Here is a 19377-nt window from a genome sequence, read left to right as displayed (position 1 = left end):
TATGCAGTGTATTTGAGTTTCTCATAGGGATTTTAAAACTCAAATAATGCCCAAAATAATGTTATTTACACCTATTACAAACACGTTTCTTTTATCTACATAATCTGACAAGACAAATTTAACTTAAGGAAAACAAACATATGGAAATTCGCTACAAAGTATGTTTCGACCAAAATTTATGAAATTAGGGACGGTTACCCCAATTTAAAACTGAAGTAAAATAAGGGCAATGTTTAAAATTACCTAATTTTTAATGTTTTAGAATTATATATAATTTAAATCTATATATTATCACATAAGGTGAATAATATTACTATCTTCGTCCACAAAAAATAGTCTTATTTTTCTATTTTACGTCGTCCACTATCTATATATGTATAGGAAGTTTTTTCTCTAAAATAGTGGGTCTCATTTTCTATCTTCAATAACTTTTTCTTTCGGTCTCTTTCTTATTTCAATAATTTGCATTAAAACTCATACTATTAAGTATCAAAATTATTTTTTGTGGAGGATAGTAATAAATTATACGAGGACCACACCACACCATTCATACATAATTGTAAATTTTCTTAGACCATCTATAGAACCTATCAAGCTTAGTTGAACCACATCATTTTTTATCTGAATCTAATTCATCCTTTTTAACATTCACAGTTTTATTCGTTATTCTACCCACAATTCTTATTCTATAATTGCATTTCATGTATTGAACTCCACAAGTCTCTGTTCTGTGAGGTTAAAGTTCATGGTCTTGCCTTTGATGAGGCAGCCAAATTGTTCGGCCACAAGGTTAAGGGCGAGCGAGACATCACCATGGACTTGACATCGGAGAGGTTTGTGAGCTTGTCTCAGTAGTTGTTGTATCATGTTTTGCTATGTGAATTCGGAGGAATTCGTTTGATGGTTTCAATGTGGTTTACATGAGTTCGAATGTTTTGTTTGACTCACAGACTGCAGTTTGTTAGCTGTTTTGTGAACAAATTATTCAGTCTCAGCCAATTTGGAAAATTCTAGATTTTAACCTTTTTACTTCTCCGAATCGTACTATACAATTATACTACAAGATCAAACAGTTTGGCCTCGACAATTGACATTTTTCGGCCTTAAACCAGGTGAAAATAACTCTATTCAAATCGTGATTCGTCACTGTCTATTACAACTTTATCGAGCTCAGTTTCATAAGAATGAATATCAAACAAGTTCAACATGCTGCTCTTTATGCTTAAATTTGCCTTCAAATCAATCATGGAGTATGAAATCATGCCTGCATTCGATTTGAAAATTCCCAATAAATATATAGAGGAAAAGAGTTCACATTTACTATTCAATGCAATTTCAAAATGAAAACGAAATCGAAATAATGGAATTCTTCATCATCACTCATTAGCATTTGCCGAAATGGAATTAAATTCTATGTTTAAACAAATCAATTGAGTTCAACTTTTTTTTTGAATATTTATTGTAAATTTGTAATTCTTCATATACAATATGTACTGCGTATTAGAATCTCCCTCAATTGTATATATGTCAAACAAGAATATGTATTTCATTCAGAGTCACTGTCTGTCGTCCCTCACTTTGGTATTTCTCTTTTAATTACGCTTTCTTCAATTAATAATTCCAAATTGTGAGTGTGACACAAATAATCACGAAATTTAACTGTCTCGTGATCGGCAAGATCTCACGTGGAGTAGATCCCGAAATGATATAGATCATTCATCCCCTTGTCTTTTCCAACGACTTTGAAACGCTGATTACTTCTCTTTCTGAAGCTTCACACCATAATCTCGGACCTCCTCACTCAATAGCCATGGGACAAATTCTTGAAAAGATTCAAGGTATAATATTATTCACATACAATTTCCTGTCTGCGTGTTTCTGAGAATTGAATTCTGATTAATTTCTTTTTTGTGTGGGCTTTTGGCTTTCAAGTGAAAATCTATTGTGGGAGTTATGTTTTCAATCTGTTACCGATTAAAAGTAGTGTAAAGGCCGAGTTTTTGTAGCTATCTGCACATGAAATTCGTCATTTTTGGGAAAAAAATGTCGAAATTTCAGTACTAAACTGGATGAAACATATACTTATGGTGACTATGTTTGGTTATTTTGATTCTCGTGCCTAATTTTTCTTGTCTATGTCAAATTTGAGCAACCAGAAACTCAAGATAATTTGTTGTAAAAAGATAGATAATTTGTTGTAAAAAGAGAGATAATTGCTGATAAACAGGCATTTTTTACATGATTTCTTTGGTGTAGATGAGATTTTGTGGAAGTGGAAACTCTTTCTGTGATTGAAGGCCTCCTCCTGTTCAATTCCCAACTGATAATGTAATAGCTATAGACACCCAACACTCTGTTACAGGGTGATGATATACTATTGATTATATTTGGAACGGCGTGGAAAACAGAGTAGTTTCTGTTGTTTTGACTTGCACACTGAAATATTCATGGAACTTGAGGTTAGAACAGAGTTGTGATCATACATTTTCTTGCAAGAAAGTACTTTACTAGCTTCACCTTGCGATGGCAAGCTGGTATATTTCTTGTCGACATCTTCTTATTCAGGCGCTGCCTTTACTAGATTGTCGTGTTCTATATTCCAGCTGATTCATGTAACGGTTAAGTTTGTGTATGGATGTGAGCTTTTTCAATGCCTTGAATCTGCAATATGGTTTCACTAGGGTCACAACTCAGTTATGTATGTAAATAATTTCTTGCTGCCCTATTTTGCAGGAAAAGAATGGAAAGAAAAACAGATTCGACATATCAGTAGCAAAGTTTTTGACCGTGTCAGTAACAATGAGGGCCGTAAGTTGACATTTGAAGAGCTATACATTGGTGTGCTGCTAGTATTCAAGTGAGAAGCTTCGCCTTCGTTCCTCCTACATCGTTGTAATTTGCTTTTGAGGTTCCTCAATTATATATTTATTTCTTTGTAGTGATATTAATAAGCGTTTGCCTGGTCCTCACTTTGATCCCCCAACAAAGGAGGAAGTGCGCAAACTGCTGGAGGTATGAGATAAGACTTTCCAATCATGTACCTATCGAATACACATTGTTTTTTGCAGAAAAGCATATCTAAACCAGAAATCCATGAGTTTTTCCCACCTTCCACATTCAGCTACTGAATAAATGCGTATGTTTATCTTGTGTAACATATGTTCTGCAGGAGTGCGATATGAACTGCGATGGTGCGCTAGATCGTGAAGAATTTGTGAAGTTCACCCGCCGCATTACAAAAGATACACTCTTGATGGTAAGTCAGGGTTTGATCATTGCTCTGGCTGTTGCTCCAACTGTGGCACTGCTAACAAAGCGCTCAACTGAGAACGTCCCGCATGTCGGAAAGGTGGTGGAGAAGATACCCAGTTCAGTCTACGCTTCCCTCGTCACCCTCGTGGTTGTTGCTTTCCAACAAGGTGCTGAGAGATCATAAATACTTCAATTTCTTTTCACTAGTTTGTGTGAAGATGGCCTGTTTGCTACTTGTTAATACAATATAGAATCCTAGGCAAATAAAACCCTTTTTATGTTGGAAATGTGGTGTAGTAATTGTTGAATGTAAGTACGATGTTTAAAAGCTGCATTGCTTCCACAGATAGTTATGGGATGAACCTTTTTGTTACAGAAATAATGTCATCCCAGTTTGTGGTGATCTCTCCCTATATAACTCAAAATTTTAATATAGTAGAAGCATTATTTGGTCCCAGACTCCCAGTTGGTGCCGAAACAGTTTCATTAATAACACAATCAACTTTAACAAAATACACTGTAACTCAACAAATTGATGCCTTGGAAAATTACTTATTATATGCAATACAAGTATCTACACATTGACAAATTGAATGAGCTATGAAGAAGTGTTCATAGTGATCTGCAAACCTGTTCGTCTTCACTTTCTACTGAGTAATCACTGCAATCAGAAATTGAATAGAGAAAATACATGGTATTCCACCAAACTGTAGTCTACAACTTGGGTACTGAAATTTTATCAAGACTATATATGGATGCACATCATTTGAAATAGTTAGGTCAGGAGTCAGGTGCATGGATTTGATCACACCAAGATCAACTCAGCTTTTGGAGCTTAGCTTTTGCTGCATCCAATTGTTCTGCCCAATAATTAAAAACAGCAGTGTTAATACATAAGCCATATATGCACAGAATTGTTATATGCAGAAACTCAACGGTATACTTTACTTTGTTCAAACGCAGTTGCTTTCGGAATGGTTGTTCGGAAAAATATGTTGCCATTTTTTTTGATAGACAGCCTACATAGAATAATATTATTAAACTGTAAAATTAAGTATTGCAATCATCAAACAAGAAATAGGAACAGAGAAAAGTTCTTGAGTCCCACACAAGAGGATGTACCTCCAAATTATGGCACATCAACCTATTAACCCCCCTGATTTTTCCTGCTTTTCCGATAAAAAAGCAGCACTTCACAGTGTACTAGAGCAAACATCTTCTTATATGCTATGTACATATCACCTGACCCACACTACCTGACTCATATACTATAAATGTAGGTGAAAGAGTACATGCAGCTCCACACATACAGATAGAAAAAACATCTTCTTATATGCTATGTATATAGCACCGTGACCTAAACTTGTGTGGAAGATGTCACCTATGCAATTCATTATGCACAGCCTAGACCACAAGTTGCCACACTATATCATGCAGGACTGATCAGTTCTCTACACCAGTGTTATGAATCTATAATAGACTAATAGTTCAATTTGCACACGTTCAATAATAAATCAAATGAGACATTTGGAGAAAATATCAAGGGTGGATGGAGGAATGTAGACATAATTAGCAGCAGCAGCCAACCAGGAAGGATTGCTGTAACAATAAGTTTCATCAAGAAGAATCTCACTCTCTATCTTTTCAGTGGGTTGGTTGGCAGGGGTGTGATGTGAAGAAGGTAAAATCCAGTCGAAGTTTGCAAGAGACGGAAAAGGATGATCATGAATGAAGTTATTCAACACATACAAAGCTTTCATACAAAATCATTAATACTATAGTTGACACTCAATATGAAACACCAAATGACACCATACTTTTCTTGACCACATTCCATACCATGATAAGGCTTCCCAGGTAAGTAAATAACCAGAAACCATCACCACAACAGTAAGTTGCATAATGAAGTAATTATCCCAATCTCCTCTCTTACAATATACTTCCTCTGCATTTCTTCAATGCACTAATGCTTGATAAACACAGTATTCCAAGGTCGGGTATCTCAGGACCTAAAACACCTCAAACTACAAAACAACCACACATCTATACTAAGCAAAAACATAACAAACTCTTCCCATGAAATGATTACTTATCTATCATTCCTCATGAAAATAAGAAGAATGGAAAAACAAACAAACTTAACAAATACGATGGCTCCATCCACCAAATAAGCATGTTCACATTTTACGTTGAGCCATAAAATCCGTGTAATTAATTCATCAATGAACAATCATTCAACTTGTAAACTCCAGGAAAAAAAACAACATTTTAAGAGCAGCGTTTCAGACAGAGGAAAGCCTATGCACCCGAGAGGAAGAAAGACCATTGAGCTCCGCCACAGCAACCTCATGACTTCTCACCTGTCAATTCCACCATCATCATTCATCAACGAATAATTTTCTATTAAAATCAAAGCAGAAAAGAACTGAAAACAAATTACCTGCTTCCGTAGATCGTCGGAGGATGACGAGTTTGATGACATTGAACGCCTGACGGGAAGAGCTTATTAGGGTTTACTGAAATCGGGATTTATGAATTATGATTGCCTTGGTAGGAAGGGAAAACAATAGTGTTATAACAATTGTAGCTATTAAATAGTGTTATACTTGTACGAGTGAAAGAGTAAATTTTTGTCGAATAATCTTTGATTACTTACTAATAGTAATTTATAAATCAGAAACAGAACCTTGTTAACTGATCATCTATTGACGGAGTATTATATACTCCTATCATTTCGTGGTGGTGATTCACCGTTGCACACATTTTTGTTTACAAGTCATGCTCCCACACAAACTCGCATAAATGACTTACAATTCACTCCAACACATATTACCAACTAAAGCTTTGTTCAACATCACACACTACTAAATATGAGGAATTTACAGATGAATGTCTCTGTTAGTAAATCCAAAAATTACCAACGAATCACCCACAAAATTCGACCTTTGTATGTGCACTTGTAGTCTTGTCGAGACAACTATTTATTAACAGATGGTCACTGTCAAAACCAATACCGGCAAAATGCTGACAGTCGGAACCATCAGAAATGGCTTGTTCCCAAATCCAACGTCGGACAGAAGTTGCCGGATTACCAAAGAACTAATGTCCATCGGTAATGTCGAAAAATTATTTATTACCTAGATGAACAATCATCACAATTAATATAATCTATTGATTTCTACATAATATAATTAATTAATTAATAATACTATAACATTAAAAAAGAAGAAAAATAGATCTGTAAAACGGCGCAAGCACCTATTAATTGGGAAAAATCAAGCTGAACATCCGTCACTGATACCAACTTTAAAAATACTCTGCTTAGGAGAAGAAACCATGAACAAGAGGTGTACAGAGTGCTGAATCTGCTCACGAAATTTACATGAAAAAAGAGACTACATAAGCCGTTTAAACCACAGAGCTTACTTATTACTATGACGACAATTGTTTTTGCTGTTACGTCCCATATATGCATCATGCATCAAACATTCTAATGGTTGAACGATCCTCTAATGCCATCTAAGCTTTCTCCGAGAGATGCCCTGCCATTGAATTCAAAGATTTACTAGTAAGATAACAAACACACTCAACCAGAGATTAACAGCTCTCTGCATTCAAGGTTAACCTCTGTTATGGTACACATTTAGAGGCCAAAAAAAAGGAATTAAAACAAGAGTGCAAGTAGATGAACCCTAACAATTGCACTACCACTTTCCTTTTCATCAATGCAGATACAAGTAACAAACTGTATTGCCTTAGCATGTTTTAGGTTCACTTTACTAAGTACTACTGCGGCCAAGCATGCCAATACCCCCGTGATCCATGTGTAATACGGCAACTAGCTTAATTTTCACTAAGCAGATAATATTTTTTTTATACCAATGCAATTTTAAAGTTCTTTTCATATGGCAAACTCTTCTCAGTTCTCATTCACCTTGCCAAACAACTCTAGCTATGACTTATTGTCTCTCACAATCACAGCCATGCCTATAAACGCTCTCCCAAGAAAAAGCCGTACATGCTATACCAGAACGAGATAGCCTAGGTTGAAAAGACCATGATCATCAAATTTCTTTATGCATACAGATGTTACGGAACCTGGACTCACAATGACATGAATTATTCTGCAGAAAACATCTTTCCAACTATTTCTTGCGGAATTACAGGACACGAGAATGTAAGCTTAGAGTTATCTATAGTATGAGCTCCCAAGGACTGCATATAGTGGATCGTGCATAAGCACAGTATTTCCAATTTATGCCGAGACACTCATCCTTTACATACTATCACAGTGAAACCAGAAACCAGTGAGCATAATTCCACAAGCAATGACAAGTAAGACCATCAAGAAATTGAAATCATAAAATCCTCAGTGCACCTTGACCATCATCTCATATTCAACAACAATTTTCAAGCATCAGTTATTATACCTATGCATGCAATATTTATACTCCGAACTCCTAGTAAAGTCTTTCTCCCCTTCTTCCAGCTGCAAAGTTTAAGAAACACATCAACTCATCACCAGAAATCCATAACCAGAAGCACAATCAGTGATTTTTTCATAGATGGTAGTAAGTTAGGTAAAACCCTCACCGGATCACTCTCGTAGATCAGCTCGTAACAAATCGGCGAAAGGCATCGTAAAGCACAATTCTCCTTAGCAATAGTCGAAGACGTGCATTGCTCACCCCACAATCCACTGCAATTTAAATTTTTTATCAAATGCACTGGACCAAGAATCAGATACAAGTGAAATTAACGACTAAAAAGCAAAAAAATCATCCGCAATTTTAACATAATCATGTAAGCGTGAGAGCTGCATAAATACCGGAACACTAAATAGCAACCCCACGAAGGAAAAATTAGGGATTTGAGAAATTAATACCTCTCAATGTCTGCATAGCAATCATTTTTCTTCTGTCGAGTCTCCGCGTCCTGCCAAGAAGGAGAATAACCCGATAAATAAGGGGCGGATTACACATATATTTTGGGGGGAAAAGAAAGGAAGAATCAGGACTTACAGAGATGGGGGATCGAGACTTGGCAAGAACTAGATCGGAAGTGAGTAAAATCACGGCGCAAACTATCATCACATAAAATTTCGCAGCGTAATTGGAGGCAACCATCTTAGATTCTTGAATCTTTTACGCTCTGTCCAATCCCTAGTGAAACCGAATACCATTATTCTGGAGTAACTAATTAACGAACTGCAGCAAATGTATTTATTAATTGAAAATAATTAAATATACACCAAATGGTTCATAAAATGCCATTACTTACATTACATGGATAGAAAAATTAGTGATACTACTTCGTATTCTTTTTGGATTAAATTAGTCAATTTTTTTTAACAAAAAACAACACAACTCATATTACTTTATTCTTTATCTACTAGAAGTGTTCGGTTTGCAAAATTGTATTTCGGGATTAAAATGTAGTGTGTTTTGATCATGAGATTCAATCTCACATATCAATTCTAGATTAATAATAATGGGATAATCAGTTATAACTAACCCCCCAACTAAAATAATCTTACAACTCAAGATTATATCTTAGTACTATTTTATCTAGGAAACAGAACACCACCTACGAATACTGCTTACTAGTTACTAGTACGTTATATTTTCTTAATTTTTTTTACTTTATTTTTTTCCACTTAACTTATTTAACATAATTTTTCTTGAATTTTTTACTCAAAAGAAATGCATCAACTATAAAGAACCGAACTGAGGGAATACTATCCATAATTAAATCTGTTACTAAACCAATTTTTTTACTTAAGGGTGCGAAATAACTTTTTGTGATGTACCTAATTTCGATCCTTTACGGACTCTTTGAATTATTTATTTCAACCTTTTCCAATCAAATAATTTTTTACTTTTCATTAAAAAAATAAAATATTTGGAATAGAAAATTTTGAATAACTAAACAAAATAATCTATGGATACACGGTCGAGTGTTAATCTAACCTTCAATCCAACAATTTTTTATCGCTAAGTTTTATTTTAATTATAATTGACAAAATAGTTTCATAAAAGATTACTAGAATTAATATTTTTTACTTTTATAGAGTTAATTAATGCCTAATCAATATCTTCGCCGTGTTCTTCCTATGCGTGACCACCGGCGGCGTCTTCCTCTTCCTCTACGTGTTCGTCCCCAGCCTCTCGCTGCCGTGGTACCAATCTGCCGCCGTCTTCCTCATCGCCGCTCTGTTAAGGACCTTAACGTCGATTTCCACGCAAAATCAAGAAACGAGATGTCGTCGTTTGTCGAGCGCCCAACGTTGGGTCCTGACTTGGACGACAAAAAATTGCAGCTGAGCGCGAGAAGTTCTCGTCGGCAGCTTAAGGGTTTGTTTCTCGATGCAAAAGCAATTGAGCCAAAGTATATTATTTCATATACTGATTGACTGAATAAAATGATAACAACCTATTTATAATACTAGAATACTAGCTTATGGAACAAGAAATAAATATAAGAAAAGATATGCAAATTCCTAATATATCTAAACTAATTAATAATGATAGAATACTCGTATCAACCCCCCCACGGTTAAAATCCACGTTATCCTCAAGGTGGGAACCACGAACCAAAGACGAGAGTTGAAAGCAAAAGCTTGGCGAGGCGTCTCCTCCTGGATCAAACGCATACCGAATAGTTGGACGTGTCACTTCACCTTCTCCATCAAAAATCATCAAGGTAGGATCAAAACAGTCGTCAAAATTCAGCGCTAAAACGTGATGCTTGTTAACACGTCCACGAACTCCCAAACACGCCGTGTAATTTCGCGGCGGGACCATCCGTGCATCGATGGCAAGCAATGTCGGTCGCTGAAACATTCTTGCAACATCACTATCATGCAACTCTCCCTTTCACCCAAACAATTCTCAATAACATCTTGGGATGTCACTCGAGCAACGACAGCCTTCTTCACTTCCTCAATGGAATCAACCTCCTCTACATCGTCTAATAATGCCTCTTCCTCCGTCTCTTTACTCATATCCGGGCTGCACGGTGGGTAGATTTCATCAAAGGATGGAACTTGTTGGTCTTCGAGTCTGCCATCTCTACCTTCCCTAGATCCTCAATTCTCACTAGGCAAGCCACGATCCATGAGCTTCTTTGCTACTGCCTCTAATATGGAGTTCGCTGAATCACAAAGCTCTGCATCTAATATGGAGTCCTCTGAATCACACAGCTCCCCGTCGCCGTCTCGTGTTGGCGAATGCATGTGAGTAATGACCTCTCCATAACATCTGCCCTTATCTACCTCACTCCGAAAGCGATCCGGCAGTGGTGGCTACGGCAAAGGTTCGAATTTTACAAACACATAGTCAAGGGGATCCACATGTGTTGGTGGCTCATGTGACGAGTATTCATGTTGTTTTGGTGGGTCCCAACAGGTGGGCTGATGCAAGGGCGGCAGTTGTTGTCGCATGGGCCATCCGGTCGGTGGCTGTGGCTTGTAATCTGACACTCGCAACTGAATGCACTTTTTTGGCGGATCAAATCTGTGGCGCACGTCCTCCAAAAATTCCCTCCACGTCACGACTGGGTTATTCTCACGGTAATTGAATATCCATTCTGCAGCCGGTGGTCGAAACAGCATAACCACATAGTGTAGGCGTTCGGACTCGGCCATCCCCAGGTGGTCGAAATAATAATCGACCCTCGAAATCTAATTCGTCGTGTCCGATCCGTCGAAGTGAGTAGCCTTCATGGAAAGCTCTTTCGGTCTCTCCGTCCTGCAGGTACCGTGATCTTGCCAAGGAAGGGGTGAGTCCCAAGACGTCGGGTGGCGGTACCCCCGAAAACTCGTGTCGACATCCCCCCAGATATCGGACCCGCGGCCTGTCCCAGCACGTGCGGTGCCGAGGCTTGAGGCGATCGCGGTACGGCGCCCGATGAACGGTCTGCTGTGGAAAACGGTCGTCGCGCCTATGTAATGCATGGGTAGCGCCTCGTCGACGACCGTGGATGAAAGGCCGGTGGACACCGTCGTCTGCCGCCCAAGCGTCGCGTGGGGAGTGATACCCCTCGTCATCAAGTTCGTCCGAGAAATCGGGGGGATCAGGTTCGGGAACGCGCGGCGCTTCCAACTTCTCCAGCCTGAGTTCCATTATGTCAAATCGCGCCAAGATCTTCTCCAACCCGGTGGAGGAAATCACGGCTGTTCCTGCCACATCGTGCGGTGCCTCGGCGGCCGCCTGGAAATCGCGCCGCGGATATCGCGGCCGATTGTCGCCGCGTGCGCTTGTGGACGCGCGGCGCGAAGAGTCTTTGATCAGGACATGCGTGTTGCCTCCGGTGAGGAGCCACGTCGGCGGTATACGTTCATCCGATCCAGTCATGGTGAGCTCTGGATGAAAGCACCGGTTGTTAAGGACCTAATTCCTTAACGTCGATTTCCACGCAAAATCAAGAAACGAGATGTCGTCGTTTGTCGAGCGCCCAACGTTGGGTCGTGAATTGGACGGCAAAAAATTGCAGCTGAGCGCGAGAAGTTCTTGTCGGCAGCTTAAGGGTTTGTTTCTTGATGCAAAAGCAATTAAGCCAAAGTATATTATTTCATATATTGATTTTCTGAGTAAAATGATAACAACCTAGTCCTCTTTATAATACTAGAATACTAGCTTATGGAACAAGAAATAAATATAAGAAAAGATATGCAAATTCCTAATATATCTAAACTAATTAATAATGATAGAATACTCGTATCACGCTCCTTGGATCTTCTGGTTCCTCACCTTTTTATACACCATCATGAAGCGTTGTTGCGGGGCCCGCCCACCGCCTGCAGCCGACCACAAGATTTCCCGACGCCCCTCCACCACCACCGGTGGCTCCTCCCAAATTCCATTGACCACTCCTGTCTGATTGTCGATTGATTTCATTTTTCTTTTCATTTTGTTAGCTTTTGTCTAACATATTGTGGTTGTATAATATGTCACGTTAAAATGTGTATCATATCATGACATTATCATTGGATGCTATCACACTTATAATATAATTACTTCCACTTTTCATATTTTCATTACTGAATCATGCTAAGAAAGCTTTCACCTACTTTATAATGTAGTTTGGTAAGTAAAAAGAGGTTAGAAATTTGTTATTGTGAATGAAAAAGGTGTGCATGAGCAATAACTCAACCATTCCCTTACAAGAATTAGCTATATATTAGTGCATGAATTGAAACAAGAAGAGTTATACAATCAAATGGAATCAAAAGACAGAACAATTGACATTACACAACCTTCAAAAAGGTTAGTACAATACACTAATATTTTTGCCCTCTTTTTTTTCTTTATTTGTGACTTCTCTCTTCATGTTAAACAAGATTATTAACAGGCAAAGTAGCGGTGATAACTGGTGGCGCGAGGGGGATTGGAGCAGCAACGGCTAAAGCCTTCGCTGAAAACGGGGCGAATGTTGTGATTGCTGACATACTAGACGAGGCAGGAGCAAAACTAGCTACTGCAATCGGAGGGCAGTACGTGCACTGTGATGTCTCCTTGGAGCGAGACGTGGAGCGAGCAATCCAGGCGGCCGTGGGCTGGAAGGGGCGGCTGGACATAATGTTCAACAATGCTGGTATATCTGGCCCTGAAGGGAGCATCACAAGCCTTAAAATGGAACAATTGTCTGCCCTGCTTGCGGTAAATCTCAATGGAGTGGTGCACGGGATCAAGCACGCTGCACGGGCCATGATCGAGGGGAGAATTGCAGGGACGATCATATGCTCGTCGAGTTCAGCAGCCATGATGGGAGGCCTAGCATCACATGCCTACACCTTGTCCAAAGCTGCCATTCTTGGAGTGGCAAAGAGTAGTGCCTGTGAGTTGGGGATACACGGGATTCGAGTGAACTGCGTGTCACCACATGGAGTGCCCTCGGAGATGCTCATGTCTTCCTTCCGGAGATTCCTCGGGGATCAGAATCTGCAGCCTCGAGATGTTAGCAAGATCGTTGGGGAGAAGGGGAGTCTGTTGAGGGGCAGGGGAGGGAGCGTGGAGGATGTGGCCGAAGCAGTGGTGTTTCTAGCAAGCGACAATGCAGGATTTATAACAGGGCACAACCTAGTTATAGATGGAGGTTTCACATATGGTAGCAGTCAAATGAGTTTCATATACCAAACCAAGGGTGATAAAAGCATACAACCACATGACCTGGAAACACATGATCAGTAGTAGTGTATGATTTTGTATCAAACACATACAAATACAATGCTCAGACTGTCAATGTTGATGCTGCAAAACAAGTAAAGGATTTATTGCATTTTATTTATATGTATATCCTATCATTTTCTATTGTTGTATTAGAGAACAACAACCCATGCTATGCAATATTGCACAACAGATGATCCTGCAAGATTCACAATCAAAGATTGAGAACATCATTCATTACTTAATTAGTGTCAGAAATACCAATATCTTACTATGGATTTTTCTAGGAATATTAATAGTATCGACAGTCCAAATGACAACAAATATAGGGACTAGAGCACTAGTATGAGATATTATCTCATGGGTCAAGACTTATGTCGAAGAAAATAAGACTACACCGCTAGTCGATAATGCGGAAGTTCTGAAATAGCAGAAGATTGAAAGCGGAGATGTATCATGTATGTGTTGACTAGTGACACCAAAGTATGCATTGGACATCCTCAATACGGTTATCACCTTTCGCCAACAAGAATGAATGAAATCACCACAAGTCAAAAATAAGTTATTCTCAGTCTCACAAGTAAATCGCATTGACTTTGCTAGAAAGTTCTAGATCAAAAACATAAATAAAAGAATACTTTTTCCGTCCGCAAATAGGAGTCTTGTTTTTCTATTTTAGTCCGTCTGCGAATAGTAGTTATGATTCATATTTACTATAAATGGTCATAGGGCCCTACAATCCACTAACTCGTTCCACTCACATTTTATTTAAAATTAATATATGCAAGTGGAACACTTATTCCATTAACTTTTTTCCAGTCACTTTTTTTAACATTTCCTAAAACTAATAATACCAAAAAGAAATGAGACTCTTAATGACCGGCGGATAGTATTAGTTTGAAGAGTTCTAGAGTGAACTAGAATTAATAAACTTGGGAACTTTGCACTATTATTTTAATTAAAAAAAACTAGAATTAGTGTAGCACTATAAATACCCTTGCTCACTCTCCTACAGTCACTCACTCATCTCTCAATCAAAAATTTTAGTCTGGAACAGAAATATTTCAATTTTTCTCTTCTTCCTCTCACTTAAATTACTTCCCATTTATTCTTTAGCTATTCTTTTATTATTCTGCGCTATTTATTTTTCTATTTATTTTTCTATGAATCTGTTCTAATTCCAACAGTGTGAATGTAGAATTTAACTACAATATTCAATATAAACTAGATTAGCCCCAGCGCGATGAGCTGCGACATTTTTATTAATTGAATGAATATATAGTTATTTATTATTAATAACACTAAATTTTAATATTATTATATCAAAATAAAATTAATTTTTGTTCTATGAATACAAAGTGATATCGCTTCATACGTATAGCCAACATCCATAATTATAATATTGTTAAGAAGTGAGTTTTAATATTTTTAAAGAAAATTTAAATTGATTTATATTGTTTGAAATAAAGTCACATTGTTTTCGTATTGTTTCAAATTTTTATAAAGTCGGAAATTGACCTTAACTTTGTTAAGATATAATCTACAAATTTACGTTAGTGAAACTTGCATTGCATACAATCCAAGATTACATGACTCATGTTTTTTAAATAAATTAAAGGGGAATCTTCTCCTTTAAAAAACTTATAACAAAACGTGCAAAGAATTTTTCAAGTTTATTTATTTTGGGGTAATACTATTAAAATATTTCCTTTTTCATTTTCTAGTTTTATGCTAAAAGAAAATACGAAAAAAACTCTGACAAAACATTGTGAAATCGAAGATTCAATTTTTTATTGAATCAAAGCACCAAATTTTTAGGAACAGACGAAAAAGAAAATAAATGACAAATTTTCAGAGACGGAGGGAGTATATAAATAATATAGTTATATATTCTTGAAAGTGTTTCAAACGGTCGACAATTTTTAGTATATGGAGTAGCAAATTATCGACTTCGTTTGTTTAATAAAATAACACCATAAAAGTTTCCCACTAATTATTTAAATTTCTGTAATTCTTCAACATTAACATTTATTGAAAATAGAAATTTTAAAAATATTTACACCTAATTGTGTATTTTGACGAAAAACGAAGATACATACATATCGTTGCTCTACAATTTTTTCCCAAACAATTTCATAATTTACCCAATATCATGTTTTTACATTCTATTATAGATCTATTTGGAGCCATTTGATGCATTTTAGTGAGAAATCCTAACTAATCATCCATATTATAAAATTTTTGCTGCCTACTTTATTTTTTACTGAATTTTGGTGTTTTGTTTTCATTACTTTCAATACAAAATACTCCATATGCACTATTGATTCACTTTGTTTTCATCTTTATTGTCATGCTTATTTTCATTTTGTTTATTAATTTAGTTTAGATGCATTTATTTCCACTCCTTCCAAACAATTGTGTTGTTACATAAAATATTCTTTTGTAATGTATTTCAAGGAGTGTGATCCGTTGCTAATTTTTCTTAAATTGCTAACTCATAAATATAGTGTATTAAAAATGTCAACGCGATGATACTGAAATGTCAACATAAATTTAAGTTGATATTTTAATGCATCATGTTGACTTTAATATTTAAATGTCAACACAAATATATGTTGATATTTTAATGTGATTGTGTTGACATTTTTAATACACTATGTTGGTGAGTTAACAAGTTAACAATTTAAGAAAAGTTAGCATATGCATTCCATTAAGATGATTTCCTTAAAAAAAAATTTGTGACAACATTCGGTACCTTAGCATTTCAAGCAAAAAATTAGAGTTTATCTATTCAACTATTCATCTACACTCTTTATACTAAATTGCTGGCTGTTTTTTTTTTGTTACCTTAGGTTATTTCTCAAGCTATTGCTCTTTTTTTTTTTGGAACTTCTGCTTGTCCCTCAAGAGCGCCTAGATGCCCAAATGCTTGAAGGACTGGTACGACAACAGCGCTCTATCGCGCACGTCGCTCAAGCTCTCGCCGCTCCCCTGCTCCCTCGCGCACTTCTCATACTCCGACGCGAATAGGTTGACTTGCTTCTTCACCTGATCCCAGTGCTTGCGGAGCTACTCCCGTTGGCGCTTGTACGCTCTCGGCGGCTTCGCCTCATTGTAGCGCTCGGCGATGCGCTCCCAGTACGCAAGCTGCTTCTGGTTGTTGGCGAATATCTGGTCCTCCGATATATCCACCCAACACCTAGCCAAGACGAGGGTTTCATCCGGCTTGTAGTTCGTACGGCCGGGGGCGTACTCTTCATTCGTTGCCGGAGGTGGAAACTTGTACGCACGGTGTCGGATCCGCTTCTTTTTGGCGGGGGTGGCAGCGGCAGCGGCGGATGGGGTGGCGGCGGTGGAGGCGGCGGCGCGGCTGGTCGGTTTGGAGACGGCTCCATGTCAGACAAACCATACAATTCCATACTGAATTCGGGATCGTACTCCGTATTGGCGTCGAACGGCCGATATTCGTCGGGGTCCGTACCCGGCCAACGCGCATCACCACTAAACATCGGACTATTGGGACTTGAATCCATTTCGTAGTAATGAAGATGTGAGTTTCGAGAGTGGAATCGTGAAATGAAATGTTACAAATGAAGCCAGGGTAGGGGGTATTTATACAAATTTTTCGAATTTAGCATTTAAAAAAAAAATTAAAAACGCGTGTCATCGTCCGTGGAGCCCACAATGGTGCCCGATGGCGTGGACGATAGGCCATCGTCCGCGCTTCTTCCGTGCCCGAAGCTTAGGGCGTGGGCGTAGGGCGTGCCATCGGGCGGACACCCACAATGGAGCCATCGGGCGCGCCCGAGGATGATGGCACGCATCAGGCGCCCCATTGTGGGTGCTCTAAGGATTTGTGGAGAAGAGAATGGGTGTATAATTTTATTTGCAAAAGGAATTTGTGATGTTGAGTAGTACTATCCCACATCGGTGGGAGAGAGAGAAGGGAGAGAGACTGGGGTTATAAAAAAGGGTGGAGTGAAACTGAGATACATACTTACCTGGACGGGGTCAATGGGTGATCCATAAGACCCATGGCCTAGGTTGGCGACCTCCATTGCACTCAGGAGGGGTGTCAGCCTAAGGTCGGCCCAAGTGGTCGAGCCTATGTCATAATTTGTGCCAGAGGGGGCTTGTGTTCGCGCAGCCCCTGCTCATATTAGTCTAATCTTTTTCTAGCCTGTTTGGGTTTTTGGTTCGAAATGGATTCTGATATTAACATTTTGTACAAAAATACAATATTTCTTGATTCAATTGGATTTGAATCAATGAATTCTTCAGCTTCAGCCGAAACATTTATGTCCTGGATCACTAATCTAGTTGCAGACACGTTTGCAAACGATCTTGGTAATGGTATTGAATTAAGCGATCTTGGTAATGGGGTATTGAATTAATGAATTAGCTCTTCAGCTTCAGTCAGACCATGGCAGAAGATAAATTATGCAGGCATAGTTTTCCATCCAGGCACAACATTATGTTCTCTCTTGTTGCTTGGCTATGAGATAAAAGCACAAAGGCAATGAACTTAGAAAGTAGGTAAATCTTGTATTATCCTGTCTAGTCTAATCTTTATAAGCATTTCTAAAACCAAGAATATACATGTCAAGAGTGGCTGCAAAAAGATGCTTGAGTTGTCCATGTAAATTGTATTATCCTGTCTAGTCTAATCTTTATAAGCATTTCACATGTTGGAAAGATTGAATAATTTCAGGAGGCAATCAAAATTGTGTTGTTGGTGTTTAGGATGTAGATTAACGATCACCATACTTCCGTACGATTATTAATCTGCCGATTAGGAATAATTTGCAAAGTATCTTTAGTAGTAGTGCTATTGGAGTGAAAAATGTAACACCACCCTTGTATCTGCTGTATGAATTAAAAGAGTTAGGAGCAGAGAATCAAAAGTGTGTACCTTTCTCTTACACAATTACTACTCTTTGAGCATAATTGATGATCAGCTGTGACATGATGATACAGATCACAACTCTTTGAGATGCAGAGTTTTCATAACATACAAGTCATAAATCATAAGGTTTTTTGCATATCTCTTCATAAAATCAGATTGTGCAATAAAACCTACTTGATAGTGATAAGATCATAAGAGTAGTCCTCACACATAAGGATGAGAAATATAAAGTGAATGGGTGTAGAGTTTTATTAGCAAAAAGAGTTTCCCACATCGGTAGGTGAGAAGATAAAAAAGAAAGAAGGAATATAAAAGAGGGGCGAGTAGCAGCGTAGAACTCACTTACCTGGACGGGGTCGATGGGTGATCCATAAGGCCCATGGCCTAGATTGGTGACTTCCATTGCACTCAGGAGGGTCGTCCGTCTAAGGTCGGCCTAAGTGGTCGAGCCTGCGTCATAATTTGTGACAGAGGGGGCTTGCGTTCGCGCAGCCCCTGCCTAAACTCTAATCAAATCTATTCCTGCCTCTCTTCTGATTTTTACTACTAGAGTTTTTCTATCTAATAAAAGATGGTTGAGAAAATTTGTGGCCGTTTGCGAAGAGGCTTTAGATAAAGTGGCTCATGATTTTGTCAAGCAAGTTCTATAAAATTCAGGCTTGGTTGGTTTGGTGGAAGTAGTGAAACAATGTGTGTTACTCCATTTATTTCTAGCAGACTAACTCTTTATATGCCTAGCACATGGAATTTGTTTGCAAAAGGAAATTGTGATGTTGAGTGTCCCACATTGGTTGGAAAGAAGAAGGAAAAGATAAGGGTTATAAAAAGGCGACGAGTGGAGTTGGGATACGTACTTACCTGGACAGGGTTGATGGGTGATCCTTAAGGCCTATGGCCTAGGTTGGTGACCTCCATTGCGGATCCAGGATTTTTAGTTTGGGGTACGATAAATATTTACATCATCCAGCTTCAGAATCGGTTAATATCTTTTTTTAACTTGTCATTGTTTTTTTTGACAAAGTTTCATTATATTTTATTTGGATGACTTCAACT

The 19377-nt window shown here is 38.1% G+C and overlaps 3 protein-coding genes and 2 non-coding genes across 6 annotated transcripts; 4 read left to right on the top strand and 1 right to left on the bottom strand.

The window, feature by feature from the left end:
• The first annotated feature begins 1552 nt into the window (after positions 1-1552).
• Positions 1553-3665, top strand: LOC121774733. The gene is made up of 4 exons (XM_042171607.1): positions 1553-1838; positions 2734-2857; positions 2940-3012; positions 3170-3665. Exons 1-4 carry the CDS (start codon positions 1811-1813, stop codon positions 3434-3436), a joined length of 492 nt encoding a protein of 163 aa, XP_042027541.1. The 5' UTR covers positions 1553-1810; the 3' UTR covers positions 3437-3665.
• A 2820-nt stretch (positions 3666-6485) lies between these two features.
• Positions 6486-8448, bottom strand: LOC121774734. Of its 2 annotated transcripts, XR_006044986.1 has the most exons (6): positions 8274-8448; positions 8138-8187; positions 7846-7951; positions 7683-7741; positions 6679-6794; positions 6486-6569 (listed from the first exon to the last, which is right to left on the bottom strand). XR_006044986.1 is itself a non-coding variant. In XM_042171608.1 (5 exons), exons 1-5 carry the CDS (start codon positions 8376-8378, stop codon positions 6743-6745), a joined length of 372 nt encoding a protein of 123 aa, XP_042027542.1. In that variant the 5' UTR covers positions 8379-8448; the 3' UTR covers positions 6486-6742. The 2 variants fall into 2 exon arrangements, 1 of the variants encoding a protein (XP_042027542.1); XM_042171608.1 differs by having other exon boundaries at positions 6486-6794.
• Positions 8449-12439: 3991 nt separating this feature from the next.
• Positions 12440-13547, top strand: LOC121773965 (short-chain dehydrogenase reductase ATA1). Its single transcript, XM_042170877.1, has 2 exons — positions 12440-12518; positions 12593-13547. Exons 1-2 carry the CDS (start codon positions 12472-12474, stop codon positions 13440-13442), a joined length of 897 nt encoding a protein of 298 aa, XP_042026811.1. The 5' UTR covers positions 12440-12471; the 3' UTR covers positions 13443-13547.
• Positions 13548-17411: 3864 nt separating this feature from the next.
• Positions 17412-17572, top strand: LOC121775616. Its single transcript, XR_006045167.1, has one exon. It is a non-coding gene; the product is annotated as a U1 spliceosomal RNA (small nuclear RNA).
• Positions 17573-18662: 1090 nt separating this feature from the next.
• On the top strand, positions 18663-18823 carry LOC121775606. Its single transcript, XR_006045158.1, has one exon. It is a non-coding gene; the product is annotated as a U1 spliceosomal RNA (small nuclear RNA).
• The last annotated feature ends 554 nt before the right edge of the window (positions 18824-19377 follow it).

The sequence above is a fragment of the Salvia splendens genome, chromosome 17 (genome assembly GCF_004379255.2).
Source record: "Salvia splendens isolate huo1 chromosome 17, SspV2, whole genome shotgun sequence".
NCBI classification, from domain to species: Eukaryota; Viridiplantae; Streptophyta; class Magnoliopsida; order Lamiales; family Lamiaceae; genus Salvia; species Salvia splendens.
This window is presented reverse-complemented; position numbering and strand designations above follow the sequence as displayed.